This window comes from Paramormyrops kingsleyae, unplaced genomic scaffold (assembly GCF_048594095.1).
Source record: "Paramormyrops kingsleyae isolate MSU_618 unplaced genomic scaffold, PKINGS_0.4 ups138, whole genome shotgun sequence".
Classification (NCBI taxonomy): Eukaryota; Metazoa; Chordata; class Actinopteri; order Osteoglossiformes; family Mormyridae; genus Paramormyrops; species Paramormyrops kingsleyae.
This window is the reverse complement of record NW_027326076.1, coordinates 6,974-22,750: the sequence shown is the minus strand read 5'-3', so window position 1 is coordinate 22,750 and position 15,777 is coordinate 6,974. Positions and strand designations below refer to the sequence as shown.

General features: G+C 42.6%; 2 protein-coding genes across 2 annotated transcripts; both read right to left on the bottom strand.

Moving 5' to 3' along the window:
- Nucleotides 1-1,106: 1,106 nt before the first annotated feature.
- LOC140587040 (kelch-like protein 10) lies at nt 1,107-6,623 on the bottom strand. Its single transcript, XM_072708571.1, has 5 exons — nt 6,295-6,623; nt 4,749-5,238; nt 3,845-4,456; nt 2,997-3,146; nt 1,107-1,456 (listed from the first exon to the last, which is right to left on the bottom strand). The coding sequence occupies exons 1-5, from the start codon at nt 6,471-6,473 to the stop codon at nt 1,151-1,153; spliced, it is 1,737 nt and encodes a 578-aa protein (XP_072564672.1). The 5' UTR covers nt 6,474-6,623; the 3' UTR covers nt 1,107-1,150.
- A 3,320-nt stretch (nt 6,624-9,943) lies between these two features.
- Nucleotides 9,944-14,282, bottom strand: LOC140587042 (kelch-like protein 10). Its single transcript, XM_072708573.1, has 5 exons — nt 13,974-14,282; nt 12,966-13,455; nt 12,062-12,673; nt 11,213-11,362; nt 9,944-10,293 (listed from the first exon to the last, which is right to left on the bottom strand). Exons 1-5 carry the CDS (start codon nt 14,150-14,152, stop codon nt 9,988-9,990), a joined length of 1,737 nt encoding a protein of 578 aa, XP_072564674.1. The 5' UTR covers nt 14,153-14,282; the 3' UTR covers nt 9,944-9,987.
- Between the last annotated feature and the right edge of the window lie 1,495 nt (nt 14,283-15,777).

The window sequence follows — 15,777 nt, the reverse complement described above, 5'->3', positions numbered from 1 at the left end:
TGACGGATGCAAGCCGCCGTTAAACTCCAAAGAAGAAGAAGAAGAAGTTCCTCCAGAAGCTCGATATCGGTACAGAGATACGAAAAAGAAAATCACACAGAGCTGTTGCAGACCATTTTGGAGTGGCTAAGTCTACAGTAGGCGATATTTGGAGCAGTAAAAGGTGAGAGTGGGGAAATTAGGGAGGTATATTTACAATGGCTTAGCGTGGAAAGTGGGTGGCTTATTGGCAATGTTTTATGTATTGAGCATTTAAGCCTAGTATAGTGACGATTTGCTGTGCCTTGTGTTACTGAATCGGGGTGGTGATTATTTATGCATAATAATCAGGTGTGTTAAAGTCTAACCTATCCGTACTTTAGACCTTTTGGGGATGTGCAATACTGCGTGATGGTGGGTGGCGCTAGTTGCTGGCTTGGTGTTCCGTGGGTTAGATAGCATACCCGTATTCCTGCCTGCATTCACCTAAACCTGGTATTTTTTATGAACAGTATATTTTGTAAAGAATAAAGGAAAGTCAAGTATGTTCTGTGTGGGTTTTTGTGGGGAATCTGGGAACGACGACTGGACCGGTTAAAAAAAGGAAATTGCTGTTACATTACAATCTATTGAATTCTGGGCTGGGTTTGCTGGTAACGGTGCCTCTTAGCATCTTGCGAAGACTTGAGAGGTATACCTTACAACATGTTTACTTTTCTAGGCATGCTTCCAGAACAATCCCATAAGAGGCTGATTAAGCGCGAGGTTACCAGGCCACTGATCGAACACTTGACTGGGTTACATCGATGGTTTGAGGTTATTCCCTCTGTGCAGAAACTGCTTGACTGCGGTATGAGAGAATATGCTGTTCTTTGTAAATATACCACTGCAGAAAAGCTTCACAATCAAACTGGTTAGAGCCTAAAATATAAAATAATCTAACCGTAAATTTGATTTTCGCTGATCGGGTGCAGGATCCCGCCTTCCCAGATTGTAGCATCACACCGTTTTAATTGTTTGTGTTCTTTAAAATGCCTGCATGCACCAGTATGTGCGTATGTCATTGATTTAACCGTTATAGGGAAAGAATTCGGGGTGGGGGTGTCAATGAGGTTACATACAGACTGTTGGGGGCAAATGGGTTTATTTCCTCCTGGGTGGCCATCAGGGATTAACGAGGTGCAGCGTACTTTATGACGTTGGGGTGCGCAGGCACTACACAGCAGCTGAAGTGTTTTTTGGGTCTGCTCATGTCCTGCGCGCGGTACCAGCTGCCTGTCTTCGGATCAAAACACTCCACCTTGTTCGTGATCCTAAACCCGTCGCTGCCGCCCATCACAAACAGGAGGTTATCCACCACTGCGATGCCAAAATCACTGCGTGGTGTGGACATGGGGGCCACAGCATGCCAGCGGTTTGTTGTAGCGTCATAGACCTCCATGGTCTGCAGGTGCTCAAGCCTGTTGATACCGCCCACCTGGGAGATTCCATAGGTAAGTGAACACTCAGACACCAAAGGGATGGGCAAACATCAACTTTCCCAAAGTCATGAATTCTTAAGGAATTTTTGTCCTAAGAAATCGGGCTCCTTAGAACCTCCCATTATCTATAAATGACACAAGCTTATATCTCATATGTGTTCAACATACATGTCAACCCATCTGCAATGAAAACATGGATTTGGGCAACAGAAAACTTGTACAATTCGGTGAAAACTGAGAGCCATCAAAAAAGACTCCTTATGCTAATATATTTTTCTTTTTTTATTGTTGTTATTACTTAAAAAGAACACTTGTAGCTAATCAGACACTGAAAAAACAATCTGACCAATTATGTCTAGAACTAGAGAAAATAATTAATAAAAAAAATCTAAACTTTACAACCCCAGCTAGCAGTAGAGACTAGAGATGCACCGATACCGATATTCGGATCGGTATCGGCGCCGATCCAGACCTATTTGACGGATCGGGAATCGGCCATGCGTGACCGATCCACGTCCTATACTTACTTATTTAGTTTTTGGCAATCAATCGCACGACAGCTCTTTCCCATTTTACATGTGTGTTTTTGCGGAATTCAAATCGAACGCTATCACTGCCCCTAAGTCTTTTTTGCTACTCAGTGGGTGTGAGTACAGTGACTTCCGCCTGCTGTGAGGTCATGCGCATACCCTTCGCAGTACGAGGAGCGTAAGATAAGACGTGACGATCTGGGAGTATTTTAGGCTTTTAACAGAAACCGGAAGCACAGCGTTTTGCAATCTATGTAAAATAAGGTTTTGAGGTGGGAATAGCGTTTAATGGAAAATCCCATTTAACAAAGCGCACGCAACTGCGAGACAAAACAAAGCAATGGATGATTTGGGAGTCGCTAACTTAATTGGACTGTTTTGCGAACTCGTTACTTGTGATACAAGAGGGGCTGCCATCGCAACAAAAGTGTAACTGCGCTGATGCCAATGGGAGAAAAACTGTTAAAATTTTAAGCATTCGCCACTTGTGTATATTTGCTTTGAAGATATTCATATTGAACTGCAAATGCATCAAAAACGCTTAAAACAAATCAGCGTTTTGCAATCACGGTGGAACAGTACGTTATGTATGTTTGTAGTAGCCTAATTAAATATTTTTTGTCATACATTTTTTCCATCTGTATTTACTAGCTTAAAAAAAAATAATATGTAAAGTATAACAAAGTAAAAAGAGCTCTTGTATCGGAATCTGTATCGGTATCGGCAGTTGTGTATCCAAATCGGATCGGAACTGAAAAAACGTGGATCGCCCATCTCTAGTAGTGCCCATCTCCCCCAGTAGATTCATTTATAACCCAGAAATGAATGCAGGGTAGCATATACGTTTTTATGTGTATTAAGATAAGCCTTTGAAGCAGCTATTTCTGGAATTGAACTGTTTTGTTTGGTCTAAATGCATCACAATCAAAGACACAGCAGCAAAGACAAAAAAAGACAAAGTCTCACAGGTAAAATGTGAGATTTGACACAGAAAGGAATCACTCACCGCATAGATCTTCCCATGATATGCAGTGACTCCAAGGCTATGACGGGGAGTGCTCATTGGAGCGATCATGGTCCATTCCTCAGTGAGTGGATCATAGCACTCTGCTGAGAAAAGGGTCTCCGTTCCATTGTGACCCCCACAGATGTATATCTATGAAAACCAGTTTAACTGTGAAGACCGTTATGCTGTATATAATTGGGGTTGGAGGTTACAAATAAAGTTCGCTGTGACTCAAAAATAAAAACATGTGATATGGATAGTGTATGACAGGGTTCCCCAGTTCAGGTCCTGGTGGCCAGAGTCCAACGCAGTTTGCAGATTTCCCTTCTCAAACACACCATAATCAGCTAATTTTCAGGTGTAGTATGGGTGTTTGAAAAGGGAAATCTGCAAACTGTTTTTGATTCTGGCCCCTTAGGAACGGAATAAGGGAAACCTGGCGTGGGAACACCATTTCATCAATTTCACCAGAGGTGGCAATTTCAGGTCCAGAAAGTAAAACTCCAGACCGAGATTTTGTTTCAACCAACCAGTTGAGTACTCTGTGACTGTGACTCTTTATACTCAACTGGTTGGTTGAAAGTAAATCATGGTCTGGATTTTTACTTTCTGGACCTGAAATTGCCCTCTCTCTATTTCACAGGTCTTGGTCTATGACACCACAGCACTACCCAATGTGCCACTAATGCTGACCAATAATGCATTTATCCAAACACTTAAATTTAACTTAATAATTATGGATTAAAATCAGCAATCTGAAGAGAAAGAGAGCTCGTGACTGTGCAAAATACTCAATTTCAAGGGGAAAATGAGGGTAAACACAGTCAGACGGCCTCCCATTAACCTACCTTGCCATTCAGGGTGGTGGCACTGGCCTTGTTCCGCCACTCATTCATGGGATCGATCAGGGTCCATTCGTTGGTTTTTGGATTATACCGCTCAACTTTGTTGAGGGGCCTGAAACCAATATGGCCACCCATGGCGTAGATAAAACCATCAAGCACGGCTACGCTAACATTACAGCGGTGCCAGTGCATTGGAGCCATCTCCTGCCATGTCCGTGTCATGGGGTTGAATCTGCGCACGGTATTGGTGAAGTTTTGGCCATCAACCCCCCCAATACAGTACACAAATCCATCGCAGTACACGGTGCCATGTCCGGCTAGGTAGCTCTGCTCCTCTTGCGTAATATCCACCCAGCGGTCGGCCTGTGTGTCGTACGCGTCGATCCAGTTCTTTGTACGGAAATTCCAGCCCCCAACAGCCAGCAAGATGTCAGATGGCAGGCGTGAGCGGATCAGAGGGTTATCAAAGTCAGAGCTTGGACTTTCAACGTCGAGGTCATACATGACCTTCAAGACGTCATTGACAATGGGCCTGCACGCCGCATTGGTCTTCACTAGATCATTGTTTTTGACGATCTTCATGAAATATTCCGGATCCATGCGAGCCATCCGGACCTACACAGGAAACAAGAATGAGGGAATTCCCATGAGTTCCTTAGTGCTTTCTCTGCATCTCTGGAGATGTGACAGCTAACACTTGTTTAATGTAAGACATTTGAGTGTGTTGTTTTCCATTTATTTGTTTGTTAGACTCTACTGCTGGTTTTATGACTTAGAAGCTGAGGTTGTAGACTTATGGGACATGGAAATGGAGGTTCAGTCTCTAGCTACAATAATAAGGACTTCACTGAAAGAGTATTCTATTGTTATGTCCACGTCAGCAAGAATGTTGGATAATTATAGTCACCTTTGGTAACAGGACTGAAATATGGGCCTCTCGGCTGACAGGCTCGTGCTTGATCCATCGGAGGATGGCGTCAAACACCACATCCTCCTGTGTGACATTCAGCTCATCCTTCTCAATGATGTCACACAGCTGTTGCAAGGTGAGCTCCGGGAACTCCACTGAAGTGGTGGCAACCTCCTTGAAGTTCCTCAGGATTGAATGGAAGGCAGACTGGCGCAGCTCATTGAGGCAGTAGATGTCTGCGATTTGAAAAATGCCAATGCAGTTCTGGGGGCAGAGCTGGTCATGCAGAAAATCGCAGCATCGCTGTACAATGCCCAGGATGTTAAGCTGGTCAGCGGCTAACAGGAGGTTCTCCACATTGTCAGCCGTGACAAGCACAGAGTACGTATAGGCGTACTCGATGATCTGCCTCAGTGTTTCTGGGAAAATGCCTGGGAATTGGTATTCCCGATTTCCTGAATCATTCCAGTCACTGGTGAACAGAGCCCTGAAAAACAATCCAGATGTGACTCATTTAACACTAGAAAGACTGACTGGGTCAATTGACCCAAATCAAGCAAAATCACTGCTATTTCTCATTGAAGTTCTTGCTACAAAAATCTGAAAAAATCTGACTTTTATTTTTTTATCATTCTTGAACAGAACATGGTAACACAAATGAAGTTGCTGGTGAAATTAGTATTTTACAGCAGTATATACCTAGAAAGACTGACTGGGTCAATTGACGTAATGTCATGCAAATGAATTAGATAACCAAGTCATAATAACAATAACATAATAGTCATAACACCATCACCGACAGGGCAACTTGAGAGAAGAGTCAGCTATCAAGTCACGGTCGCTTGTAAACGCAACAAAACTGTCACTACCTGTGACACGTGCAAGCGTCCTGTTTGCGGCAAATGCTTGGCCAAAATGTGCATGAGCTGTCAAACGAAAGCTAACTGAAGCTAACTTTTTTCAGATTTTTGTAGCAAGAACTTCAATGAGAAATAGCAGTGATTTTGTTTGATTTGGGTCAATTGACCCAGTCAGTCTTTCTAGTGTTAACAAATATGGGTTTTGCAGACAAAGTTAAATAAGGGCTTTTCTAACTTTTGAACCAGGGACCCCAAAATGAATATTGGCGAGAGCTAAAAACCCCCTGCCACAGATGATCACATAGGTACTTAAAAACTAGGCATCTGGTCAGGAAGGGCTTTAATCGTATTTTTCCAGCAGTGGTTCCCCCTAAATATTTTTCACTTGGACTGGAGGGCAGGTCCACTGGAATATTTTTTTACCCTCTAATTGACATGGTCCCCTATGTATATCATACCGTTATTGTTACTATTATTACTATATGTCAGAATGTAAGGTGGCTCAGAAATATTTCTTATTAGCCCTGACCTACACTAACATAACACAATAATGCATTTCAAAACTTTCTGTTATAACAGAAGCTCATTGCCAGGTAGAAGTCACCGGAAAAAGAGAGAAAAATCTGACACCTTGTTGTTTTGACATCATCAGCATACAGTATATGGGTCACAGCTATACTTACTCGAAATAGGTGCTGCAGCCACACAGAACTACTCTGTGGGCTTCGAATTTTACGTTGTCCGCGACAAGGACCACGTCACAGAGCTTTCCGGCCAGCCGCAGCTCGTTGAATTTTTGGAAAGACTTCTTTCTCTCCATGTTGTGTCTCATCATTTTCCCAAAAGCCAATGTCTCTTCCATTTCTCTTGCTTATTTCCCTCGAAATGACCAGCAACTGACTTATATACGTATGATGACTATACGTTCTAAATACGCAACGACTCCGTTTTTACGTCAAAATGTTCAGTATTTAGTTTTGTTTACTTTCAAATCTACGTGTGTGTGTGCGTGTGTGTGTTTGTTGTGGTGGGGGGGGGGGGTATTTTTCGTACGTGGATTACTCGTAAATTTAGCCTGATGTAATTGTTGACGATTTGGCATGATCCTGAATCTGTCGGTTTTTGGAAACTCTTGCTGGATGTGTTGTCATAGCAACACATCCAAATCCTCAAACCTGCTCGGAGCAGGTTTGTTCTGTGTAAACAATGATTAGCTCACACACGTAATCAGTGTCCGTGCATAGAAATCCGTTCAGTCATGGCCTCGCCATTCATGGATGTGCGACCAATTGCAATCGGTGCACTAATAATAAGAAGGGAATTTCAAATTGAGAGGGTTTTCTGCGCGATCGGCAAGATCCTTTATTAATGTTGCCGGATGATATTCTTTTCGAAAGATACTGCTTCGGCCGAGATGGAATATCATATCTTAAACGTTTATTAGCTCCGAATAATAGAAGTCCAACTAGGCGAAGTCGGGCTCTCGCAGCCACACAGACAATGTGCATCGCCTTGAGATATTTTACAGGCGGCATTTTTTTGGTATACTATAATACTGCAGGCGTTGCGGATAATATATCAAAGAGTACAGTTTGCCGGGCAATTCGCAATTGTTTTTCCCGAACACCTGTGAGTGCAGGCTATTAAAGATGCGTTTTATGCCACTGCAGGTAATGTATACGCAATAAAACTACAGTTCTATAAAGAATTTAAAAACCACACTAATACAGTCAAACCTCCCTTATCCGGACCTCCAATATACGGGCACCTCCCTGTACCGGGCAGCTCTAGGCACGCTCGTGGGCAAATTAATTTTACACAACCAGCAGCTGTTGTTACGAGCACCAGTCTAGGGTTGGGGTGTAACAGTGTGAAAGGTGACGTGGAGTAAGGGAAGGACAGGGTGCGATGGACAAGGGAATACACGTGGACAAAGGAGTATTTTTTATATATATTTTTCTGGTTTTATTGACAAGCCATGGACACAGAAAAAATACACCCGGTGCAAAAGGACTCAGGAGTGACTGTAGAGAAAACAATAAACAAAACCCATCTTCCGAACGCAACTCAAAGCTAATTTACCGAAGTGTAGAGAAAACAAAAACACAGCGACAAATTCTACACCTTACGTACAAGCTCGCAAAACAAAATGGGGGTCAATCCCTAATCCCTATGCACCTGCAATGGAGAGCGAGCTAGAGGACGAGGTTGTGGGCGGTATCTGCAGGTGGAGGCGGAGCGAACGTCGAAAGGAGGGCAAGCTGGAGGACGAGGCTGTGGGCGGAGCTTAACTTACGGCGGCGCGTAACACTGTGCAAATTTGCAATATCCATGGCGTAGTGTCATGTTCCTCCAGAAGGTGAAGAAAACAAACGAACATCGAATGAACTGAGTGTGTATACAGTTGAACTATATGCCATCATGATGGCATTAGAATGGGTTGGAAAGGAAGAAAAAGTAAGTAAAATCTTGATTGGAAGTGATTCGTTGTCTGCACTGTACAGTCTCAGTTCAGGGGTGTCCAATAGCCGTCAGGATCTGGTGTATGCAATATTGCTGACATATATGAGTATAAAAGGAAAAGGTAAACAGATTCAACTTATTTGGGTCCCAGCTCATATAGGTATTTTGGGTAACGAGAGGGTGGATAAGCTAGCCAAGCAAGCCACTAAAAAAGATGATATTGAAGTATATGTAAAAATGTCAAAAGCTGAAGGGAAAAGTATAGTTTGGAAAGAAGCTGTGAGAGAATGGCAACAGCAGTGGGATAGGGAATCTAAAGGGAGACATCTATATGGCCTTCAAAATAAAGTTGGAACGACAAGGAACTGGGGAGGGCCTAGAAGAGAGGAAATGGTAATGACAAGATTAAGAATTGGACACAGTAACCTGAATAGTTCATTACATATTATAGGGAAGCATCCTACTGGTTTTTGTGAGGTGTGTAAGACACCAGAAACCATACAACATGTGCTTATAAATTGCAGAAGATATGAAGCACAAAGGAGGAAAATGATGGGAGAATTAAGAAAAGGAGGATTGGGTGGAGCAGGGATAAAAGATGTAATGAAAAGTGGGATGAATGGGCAAGGCAAGAAAAGCCTTCGGAATTTCCTAGCTACTACTGGTTTGCTGGGTAGAATATAAGGTGTGGAGGAAATGATCTGGAAATGGAGGGGAGAAACTACGAAGGAGAATCATCCAGAAGGTGGCGGTAGTGCAACACTGACGGATGCAAGCCGCCGTTAAACTCCAAAGAAGAAGAAGAAGAAGTTCCTCCAGAAGCTCGATATCGGTACAGAGATACGAAAAAGAAAATCACACAGAGCTGTTGCAGACCATTTTGGAGTGGCTAAGTCTACAGTAGGCGATATTTGGAGGAGTAAAAGGTGAGAGTGGGGAAATTAGGGAGGTATATTTACAATGGCTTAGCGTGGAAAGTGGGTGGCTTATTGGCAATGTTTTATGTATTGAGCATTTAAGCCTAGTATAGTGACGATTTGCTGTGCCTTGTGTTACTGAATCGGGGTGGTGATTATTTATGCATAATAATCAGGTGTGTTAAAGTCTAACCTATCCGTACTTTAGACCTTTTGGGGATGTGCAATACTGCGTGATGGTGGGTGGCGCTAGTTGCTGGCTTGGTGTTCCGTGGGTTAGATAGCATACCCGTATTCCTGCCTGCATTCACCTAAACCTGGTATTTTTTATGAACAGTATATTTTGTAAAGAATAAAGGAAAGTCAAGTATGTTCTGTGTGGGTTTTTGTGGGGAATCTGGGAACGACGACTGGACCGGTTAAAAAAAGGAAATTGCTGTTACATTACAATCTATTGAATTCTGGGCTGGGTTTGCTGGTAACGGTGCCTCTTAGCATCTTGCGAAGACTTGAGAGGTATACCTTACAACATGTTTACTTTTCTAGGCATGCTTCCAGAACAATCCCATAAGAGGCTGATTAAGCGCGAGGTTACCAGGCCACTGATCGAACACTTGACTGGGTTACATCGATGGTTTGAGGTTATTCCCTCTGTGCAGAAACTGCTTGACTGCGGTATGAGAGAATATGCTGTTCTTTGTAAATATACCACTGCAGAAAAGCTTCACAATCAAACTGGTTAGAGCCTAAAATATAAAATAATCTAACCGTAAATTTGATTTTCGCTGATCGGGTGCAGGATCCCGCCTTCCCAGATTGTAGCATCACACCGTTTTAATTGTTTGTGTTCTTTAAAATGCCTGCATGCACCAGTATGTGCGTATGTCATTGATTTAACCGTTATAGGGAAAGAATTCGGGGTGGGGGTGTCAATGAGGTTACATACAGACTGTTGGGGGCAAATGGGTTTATTTCCTCCTGGGTGGCCATCAGGGATTAACGAGGTGCAGCGTACTTTATGATGTTGGGGTGCGCAGGCACTACACAGCAGCTGAAGTGTTTTTTGGGTCTGCTCATGTCCTGCGCGCGGTACCAGCTGCCTGTCTCCGGATCAAAACACTCCACCTTGTTCGTGATCCTAAACTCGTCGCTGCCACCCATCACAAACAGGAGGTTATCCACCACTGCGATGCCAAAATCACTGCGCGGTGTGGACATGGGGGCCACAGCATGCCAGCGGTTTGTTGTAGGGTCATAGGCCTCCATGGTCTGCAGGTGATCAGGCCTGTTGATACCGCCCACCTGGGAGAATCCATAGGTAAGTGAACACTCAGACACCAAAGGGATGGGCAAACATCAACTTTCCCAAAGTCATAAATTCTTAAGGAATTTTTGTCCTAAGAAACCGGGCTCCTTAGAACCTCCCATTATCTATAAATGACACAAGCTTATATCTCATATGTGTTCAACATACATGTCAACCCATCTGCAATGAAAACATGGATTTGGGCAACAGAAAACTTGTACAATTCGGTGAAAACTGAGAGCCATCAAAAAAGACTCCTTATGCTAATATATTTAGCTTTTTGTTGTTGTTATTACTTAAAAAGAACACTTGTAGCTAATCAGACACTGAAAAAACAATCAAAAGTGTAACTGCGCTGGTGCCAATGGGAGAAAAACTGTTAAAATTTTAAGCATTCGCCACTTGTGTGTTTTTGCTTTGAAGATATTCATATTGAACTGCAAATGCCTCAATATGCCTCAACGCTTAAAACAAATGAGGTGGAACAGTAAGTTATGTATGTTTGAAGTAGCCTAGTTAAATATTTTTTGTCATACATTTTTTCCATCTGTATTTACTAGCTTAAAAAAAAATAATATGTAAAGTATAACAAAGTAAAAAGAGCTCTTGTATCGGAATCTGTATCGGTATCGGCAGTTGTGTATCCAAATCGGATCGGAACTGAAAAAACGTGGATCGCCCATCTCTAGTAGTGCCCATCTCCCCCAGTAGATTCATTTATAACCCAGAAATGAATGCAGGGTAGCATATACGTTTTTATGTGTATTAAGATAAGCCTTTGAAGCAGCTATTTCTGGAATTGAACTGTTTTGTTTGGTCTAAATGCATCACAATCAAAGACACAGCAGGAAAGACAAAAAAAGACAAAGTCTCACAGGTAAAATGTGAGATTTGACACAGAAAGGAATCACTCACCGCATAGATCTTCCCATGATATGCAGTGACTCCAAGGCTATGACGGGGAGTGCTCATTGGAGCGATCATGGTCCATTCCTCAGTGAGTGGATCATAGCACTCTGCTGAGAAAAGGGTCTCCGTTCCGTTGTGACCCCCACAGATGTATATCTATGAAAACCAGTTTAACTGTGAAGACCGTTATGCTGTATATAATTGGGGTTGGAGGTTACAAATAAAGTTCGCTGTGACTCAAAAATAAAAACATGTGATATGGATAGTGTATGACAGGGTTCCCCAGTTCAGGTCCTGGTGGCCAGAGTCCAACGCAGTTTGCAGATTTCCCTTCTCAAACACACCATAATCAGCTAATTTTCAGGTGTAGTATAGGTGTTTGAAAAGGGAAACCTGCAAACTGTTTTTGATTCTGGCCCCTTAGGAACGGAATAATGGAAACCTGGCGTGGGAACACCATTTCATCTATTTCACCAGAGGTGGCAATTTCAGGTCCAGAAAGTAAAACTCCAGACCGAGATTTTGTTTCAACCAACCAGTTGAGTACTCTGTGACTGTGACTCTTTATACTCAACTGGTTGGTTGAAAGTAAATCATGGTCTGGATTTTTACTTTCTGGACCTGAAATTGCCCTCTCTCTATTTCACAGGTCTTGGACAATGACACACACAGCACTACCCAATGTGCCACTAATGCAGACCAATAATGCATTTATCCAAACACTTAAGTTTAACTTAATAATTATGGATTAAAATCAGCAATCTGAAGAGAAAGAGAGCTCGTGACTGTGCAAAATACTCAATTTCAAGGGGAAAATGAGGGTAAACACAGTCAGACGGCCTCCCATTAACCTACCTTGCCATTCAGGGTGGTGGCACTGGCATTGTTCCGCCACTCATTCATGGGCTCGATCAGGGTCCATTCGTTGGTTTCTGGGTCATACCGCTCAACTTTGTTGAGGGGCCTGAAACCAATATGGCCACCCATGGCGTAGATAAAGCCATCAAGCACGGCTACGCTAACATTACAGCGGTGCCAGTGCATTGGGGCCATCTCCTGCCATGTCCGTGTCATGGGGTTGAATCTGCGCACGGTATTGGTGAAGTTTTGGCCATCAAACCCCCCAATACAGTACACAAATCCATCGACATACACGGTGCCATGGCCGGCTAGGTAGCTCTGCTCCTCTTGCGTAACATCCACCCAACGGTCGGCCTGTGTGTCGTACGCGTCGATCCAGTTGTTTGTACGCATATTCCAGCCCCCAACAGCCAGCAAGATGTCAGATGGCAGGCGTGGGCGGATCAGAGGGTTTTCAAAGTCAGAGCTTGGACTTTCAACGTCGAGATCATACATGACCTTCAAGACATCATTGACAATGGGCCTGCATGCCGCATTGGTCTTCACTAAATCGTTGTTTTTCACGATCTTCATGAAATATTCCGGATCCATGCGAGCCATCCGGACCTACACAGGAAACAAGAAGGAGGGAATTCCCATGAGTTCCTTAGTGCTTTCTTTGCATCTCTGGAGATGTGACAGCTAACACTTGTTTAATGTAAGACATTTGAGTGTGTTGTTTTCCATTTATTTGTTTGTTAGACTCTACTGTTGGTTTTATGACTTAGAAGCCCAGGTTGTAGACTTATGGGACATGGAAATGGAGGTTCAGTCTCTAGCTACTACAATAAGGACTTCACTGAAAGAGTATTCTATTGTTATGTCCACGTCCGCAAGAATGTTGGATAATTACAGTCACCTTTGGTAACAGGACTGAAATATGGGCCTCTCTGCTGACAGGCTCGTGCTTGATCCATCGGAGGATGGCGTCAAACACCACATCCTCCTGTGTGACATTCAGCTCATCCTTCTCAATGATGTCACACAGCTGTTGCAAGGTGAGCTCCGGGAACTCCACTGAGGTGGTGGCAACCTCCTTGAAGTTCCTCAGGATTGAATGGAAGGCAGACTGGCGCAGCTCATTGAGGCAGTAGATGTCTGCGATTTGAAAAATGCCAATGCAGTTCTGGGGGCAGAGCTGGTCATGCAGAAAATCGCAGCATCGCTGTACAATGCCCAGGATGTTTAGCTGGTCAGCGGCTAACAGGAGGTCCTCCACATTGTCAGCCGTGACAAGCACAGAGTGCGTGTAGGCGTACTCGATGATCTGCCTCAGTGTTTCTGGGAAAATGCCTGGGAATTGGTATTCCCGATTTCCTGAATCATTCCAGTCACTGGTGAACAAAGCCCTGAAAAACAATCCAGATGTGACTCATTTAACAAATATGGGTTTTGCAGGCAAAGTTAAATAAGGGGTTTTCTAACTTTTGAACCAGGGACCCCAAAATGAATATTGGCGAGAGCTAAAAACCCCCTGCCACAGATGATCACATAGGTACTTAAAAACTAGGCATCTGGTCAGGAAGGCCTTTAATCGTATTTTTCCAGCAGTGGCTCCCCCTAAATATTTTTCACTTGGACTGGAGGGCAGGTCCACTGGAATATTTTTTTTTGCCTCTAATTGACATGGTCCCCTATGTATATCATACAGTTATTGTTACTATTATTACTATATGTCAGAATGTAAGGTGGCTCAGAAATATTTCTTATTAGCCCTGACCTACACTAACATAACACAATAATGCATTTAAAAACTTTCTGTTATCACAGAAGCTCATTGCCAGGTAGAAGTCACCGGAAAAAGAGAGAAAAATCTGACACCTTGTTGTTTTGACATCATCAGCATATATGGGTCACAGCTACTTACTCGAAATAGGTGCTGCAGCCACACAGAACTACTCTGTGGGCTTCGAATTTTACGTTGTCCGCGACAAGGACCACGTCACAGAGCTTTCCGGCCAGCCGCAGCTCGTTGAATTTTTGGAAAGACTTCTTTCTCTCCATGTTGTGTCTCATCATTTTCCCAAAAGCCAATGTCTCTTCCATTTCTCTTGCTTATTTCCCTCGAAATGACCAGCAACTGACTTATATACGTATGATGACTATACGTTCTAAATACGCAACGACTCCGTTTTTACGTCAAAATGTTCAGTATTTAGTTTTGTTTACTTTCAAATCTACGTGTGTGTGTGTGCGTGTGTGTTTGTTGTGGTGGGGGGGGGGTATTTTTCGTACGTGGATTACTCGTAAATTTAGCCTGATCATAATTGTTTACGATTTGGCATGATCCTGAATCTGTCGGTTTTTGGAAACTCTTGCTGGATGTGTTGTCATAGCAACACATCCAAATCCTCAAACCTGCTCGGAGCAGGTTTGTTCTGTGTAAACAATGATTAGCTCACACACGTAATCAGTGTCCGTGCATGGAAATCCGTTCAGTCATGGCCTCGCCATTCATGGATGTGCGACCAATTGCAATCGGTACACTAATAATAAGAAGGGAATTTCAAATTGAAAGGGTTTTCTGCGCGATCGGCAAGATCCTTTATTAATGTTGCCGGATGATATTCTTTTCGAACGATACTGCTTCGGCCGAGATGGAATATCATATCTTAAACGTTTATTGGCTCCGAATAGTAGAAGTCCAAATAAGCGAAGTCGGGCTCTCGCAGCCACACAGACAATGTGCATTGCCTTGAGATATTTTGCAAGCGGCATTTTTTTTTGTACACTGCAGGCGATGCGGATAATATATCAAAGAGTACAGTTTGCGGGGCAATTCGAAATTGTTTTTCCCGAACACCTGTGAGTGCAGGCTATTAAAGATGCGTTTTATGCCACTGCAGGTAATGTATACGCAATAAAACTACAGTTCTATAAAGAATTTAAAAACCACACTGATACAGTCAAACCTCCCTTATCCGGGTACATTCTAAAACGCTTAATGTGAAAAAGCTTAATGTGGTTTAATGTACCAAAATAACGACCAATAATCACCAAATTTCGCACACACACATCCGGGGTAACACTTTATAATACTGTTCCGTAGTTAACAGGTAAATATGCAAGAAGTAAGCAGCAGCAAAGGAGTAGTGCTTCATTAACACCTACTGTAAATCGGTACTACACTGTAAAAAAAAAAAGTTGAGTTAACTTAAAATAATAAGGCAACCTATCACAAGCACTTTTATGAGTTAACTGAACAAACAGAGTCTGAAGACAAAGCAACTCAAAGTATTTTGTTAAAATCCTTAGTTCTCACAACATAAATATATTTGTTTACCTAACAGGTTGATCTATTATGTATTCATGATTATTTTCATAATTAGAATTTAATAAACCACAAAACAAATTTCTCTCTTTTTTTTAATAGTTTGTCCGAACACATTACAATACAGTCTACCATATGCCATACACGTCTTCTGCATTAGGCATGTTTGTAGAAAAATAGTACAGAAATGTTAATCATTGGAAAATTTGTAAATTATAAAAACTACCACTTTTTTCAACATAAATTGAAAGATGAGCTCCAAAAAAGTAATATTTTGCCCAAAAACCCAAAACAAACAAAAGTAAAAGCATCCGAGCAAAACCTCGAACCACAGTGTATAAAGCATTCTTATTCGGCAGAACAGCAAAGTACATAAAATCCAAAACAAGTATACGTCAAA

Coding starts and splice junctions, on each gene's coding strand:
- LOC140587040 (XM_072708571.1), bottom strand. CDS start 6,473: ATGGAAGAGACATTGGCTTTTGGGAAAATGATGAGACACAACATGGAG. Junction 5,239..6,294: donor GGCTGCAGCACCTATTTCGA/GTAAGTATAGCT, acceptor ATTGTTTTTCAG/GGCTCTGTTCACCAGTGACT. Junction 4,457..4,748: donor TTTCAGTCCTGTTACCAAAG/GTGACTATAATT, acceptor TTTCCTGTGTAG/GTCCGGATGGCTCGCATGGA.
- LOC140587042 (XM_072708573.1), bottom strand. CDS start 14,152: ATGGAAGAGACATTGGCTTTTGGGAAAATGATGAGACACAACATGGAG. Junction 13,456..13,973: donor GGCTGCAGCACCTATTTCGA/GTAAGTAGCTGT, acceptor ATTGTTTTTCAG/GGCTTTGTTCACCAGTGACT. Junction 11,363..12,061: donor CCACCACCCTGAATGGCAAG/GTAGGTTAATGG, acceptor TGGTTTTCATAG/ATATACATCTGTGGGGGTCA.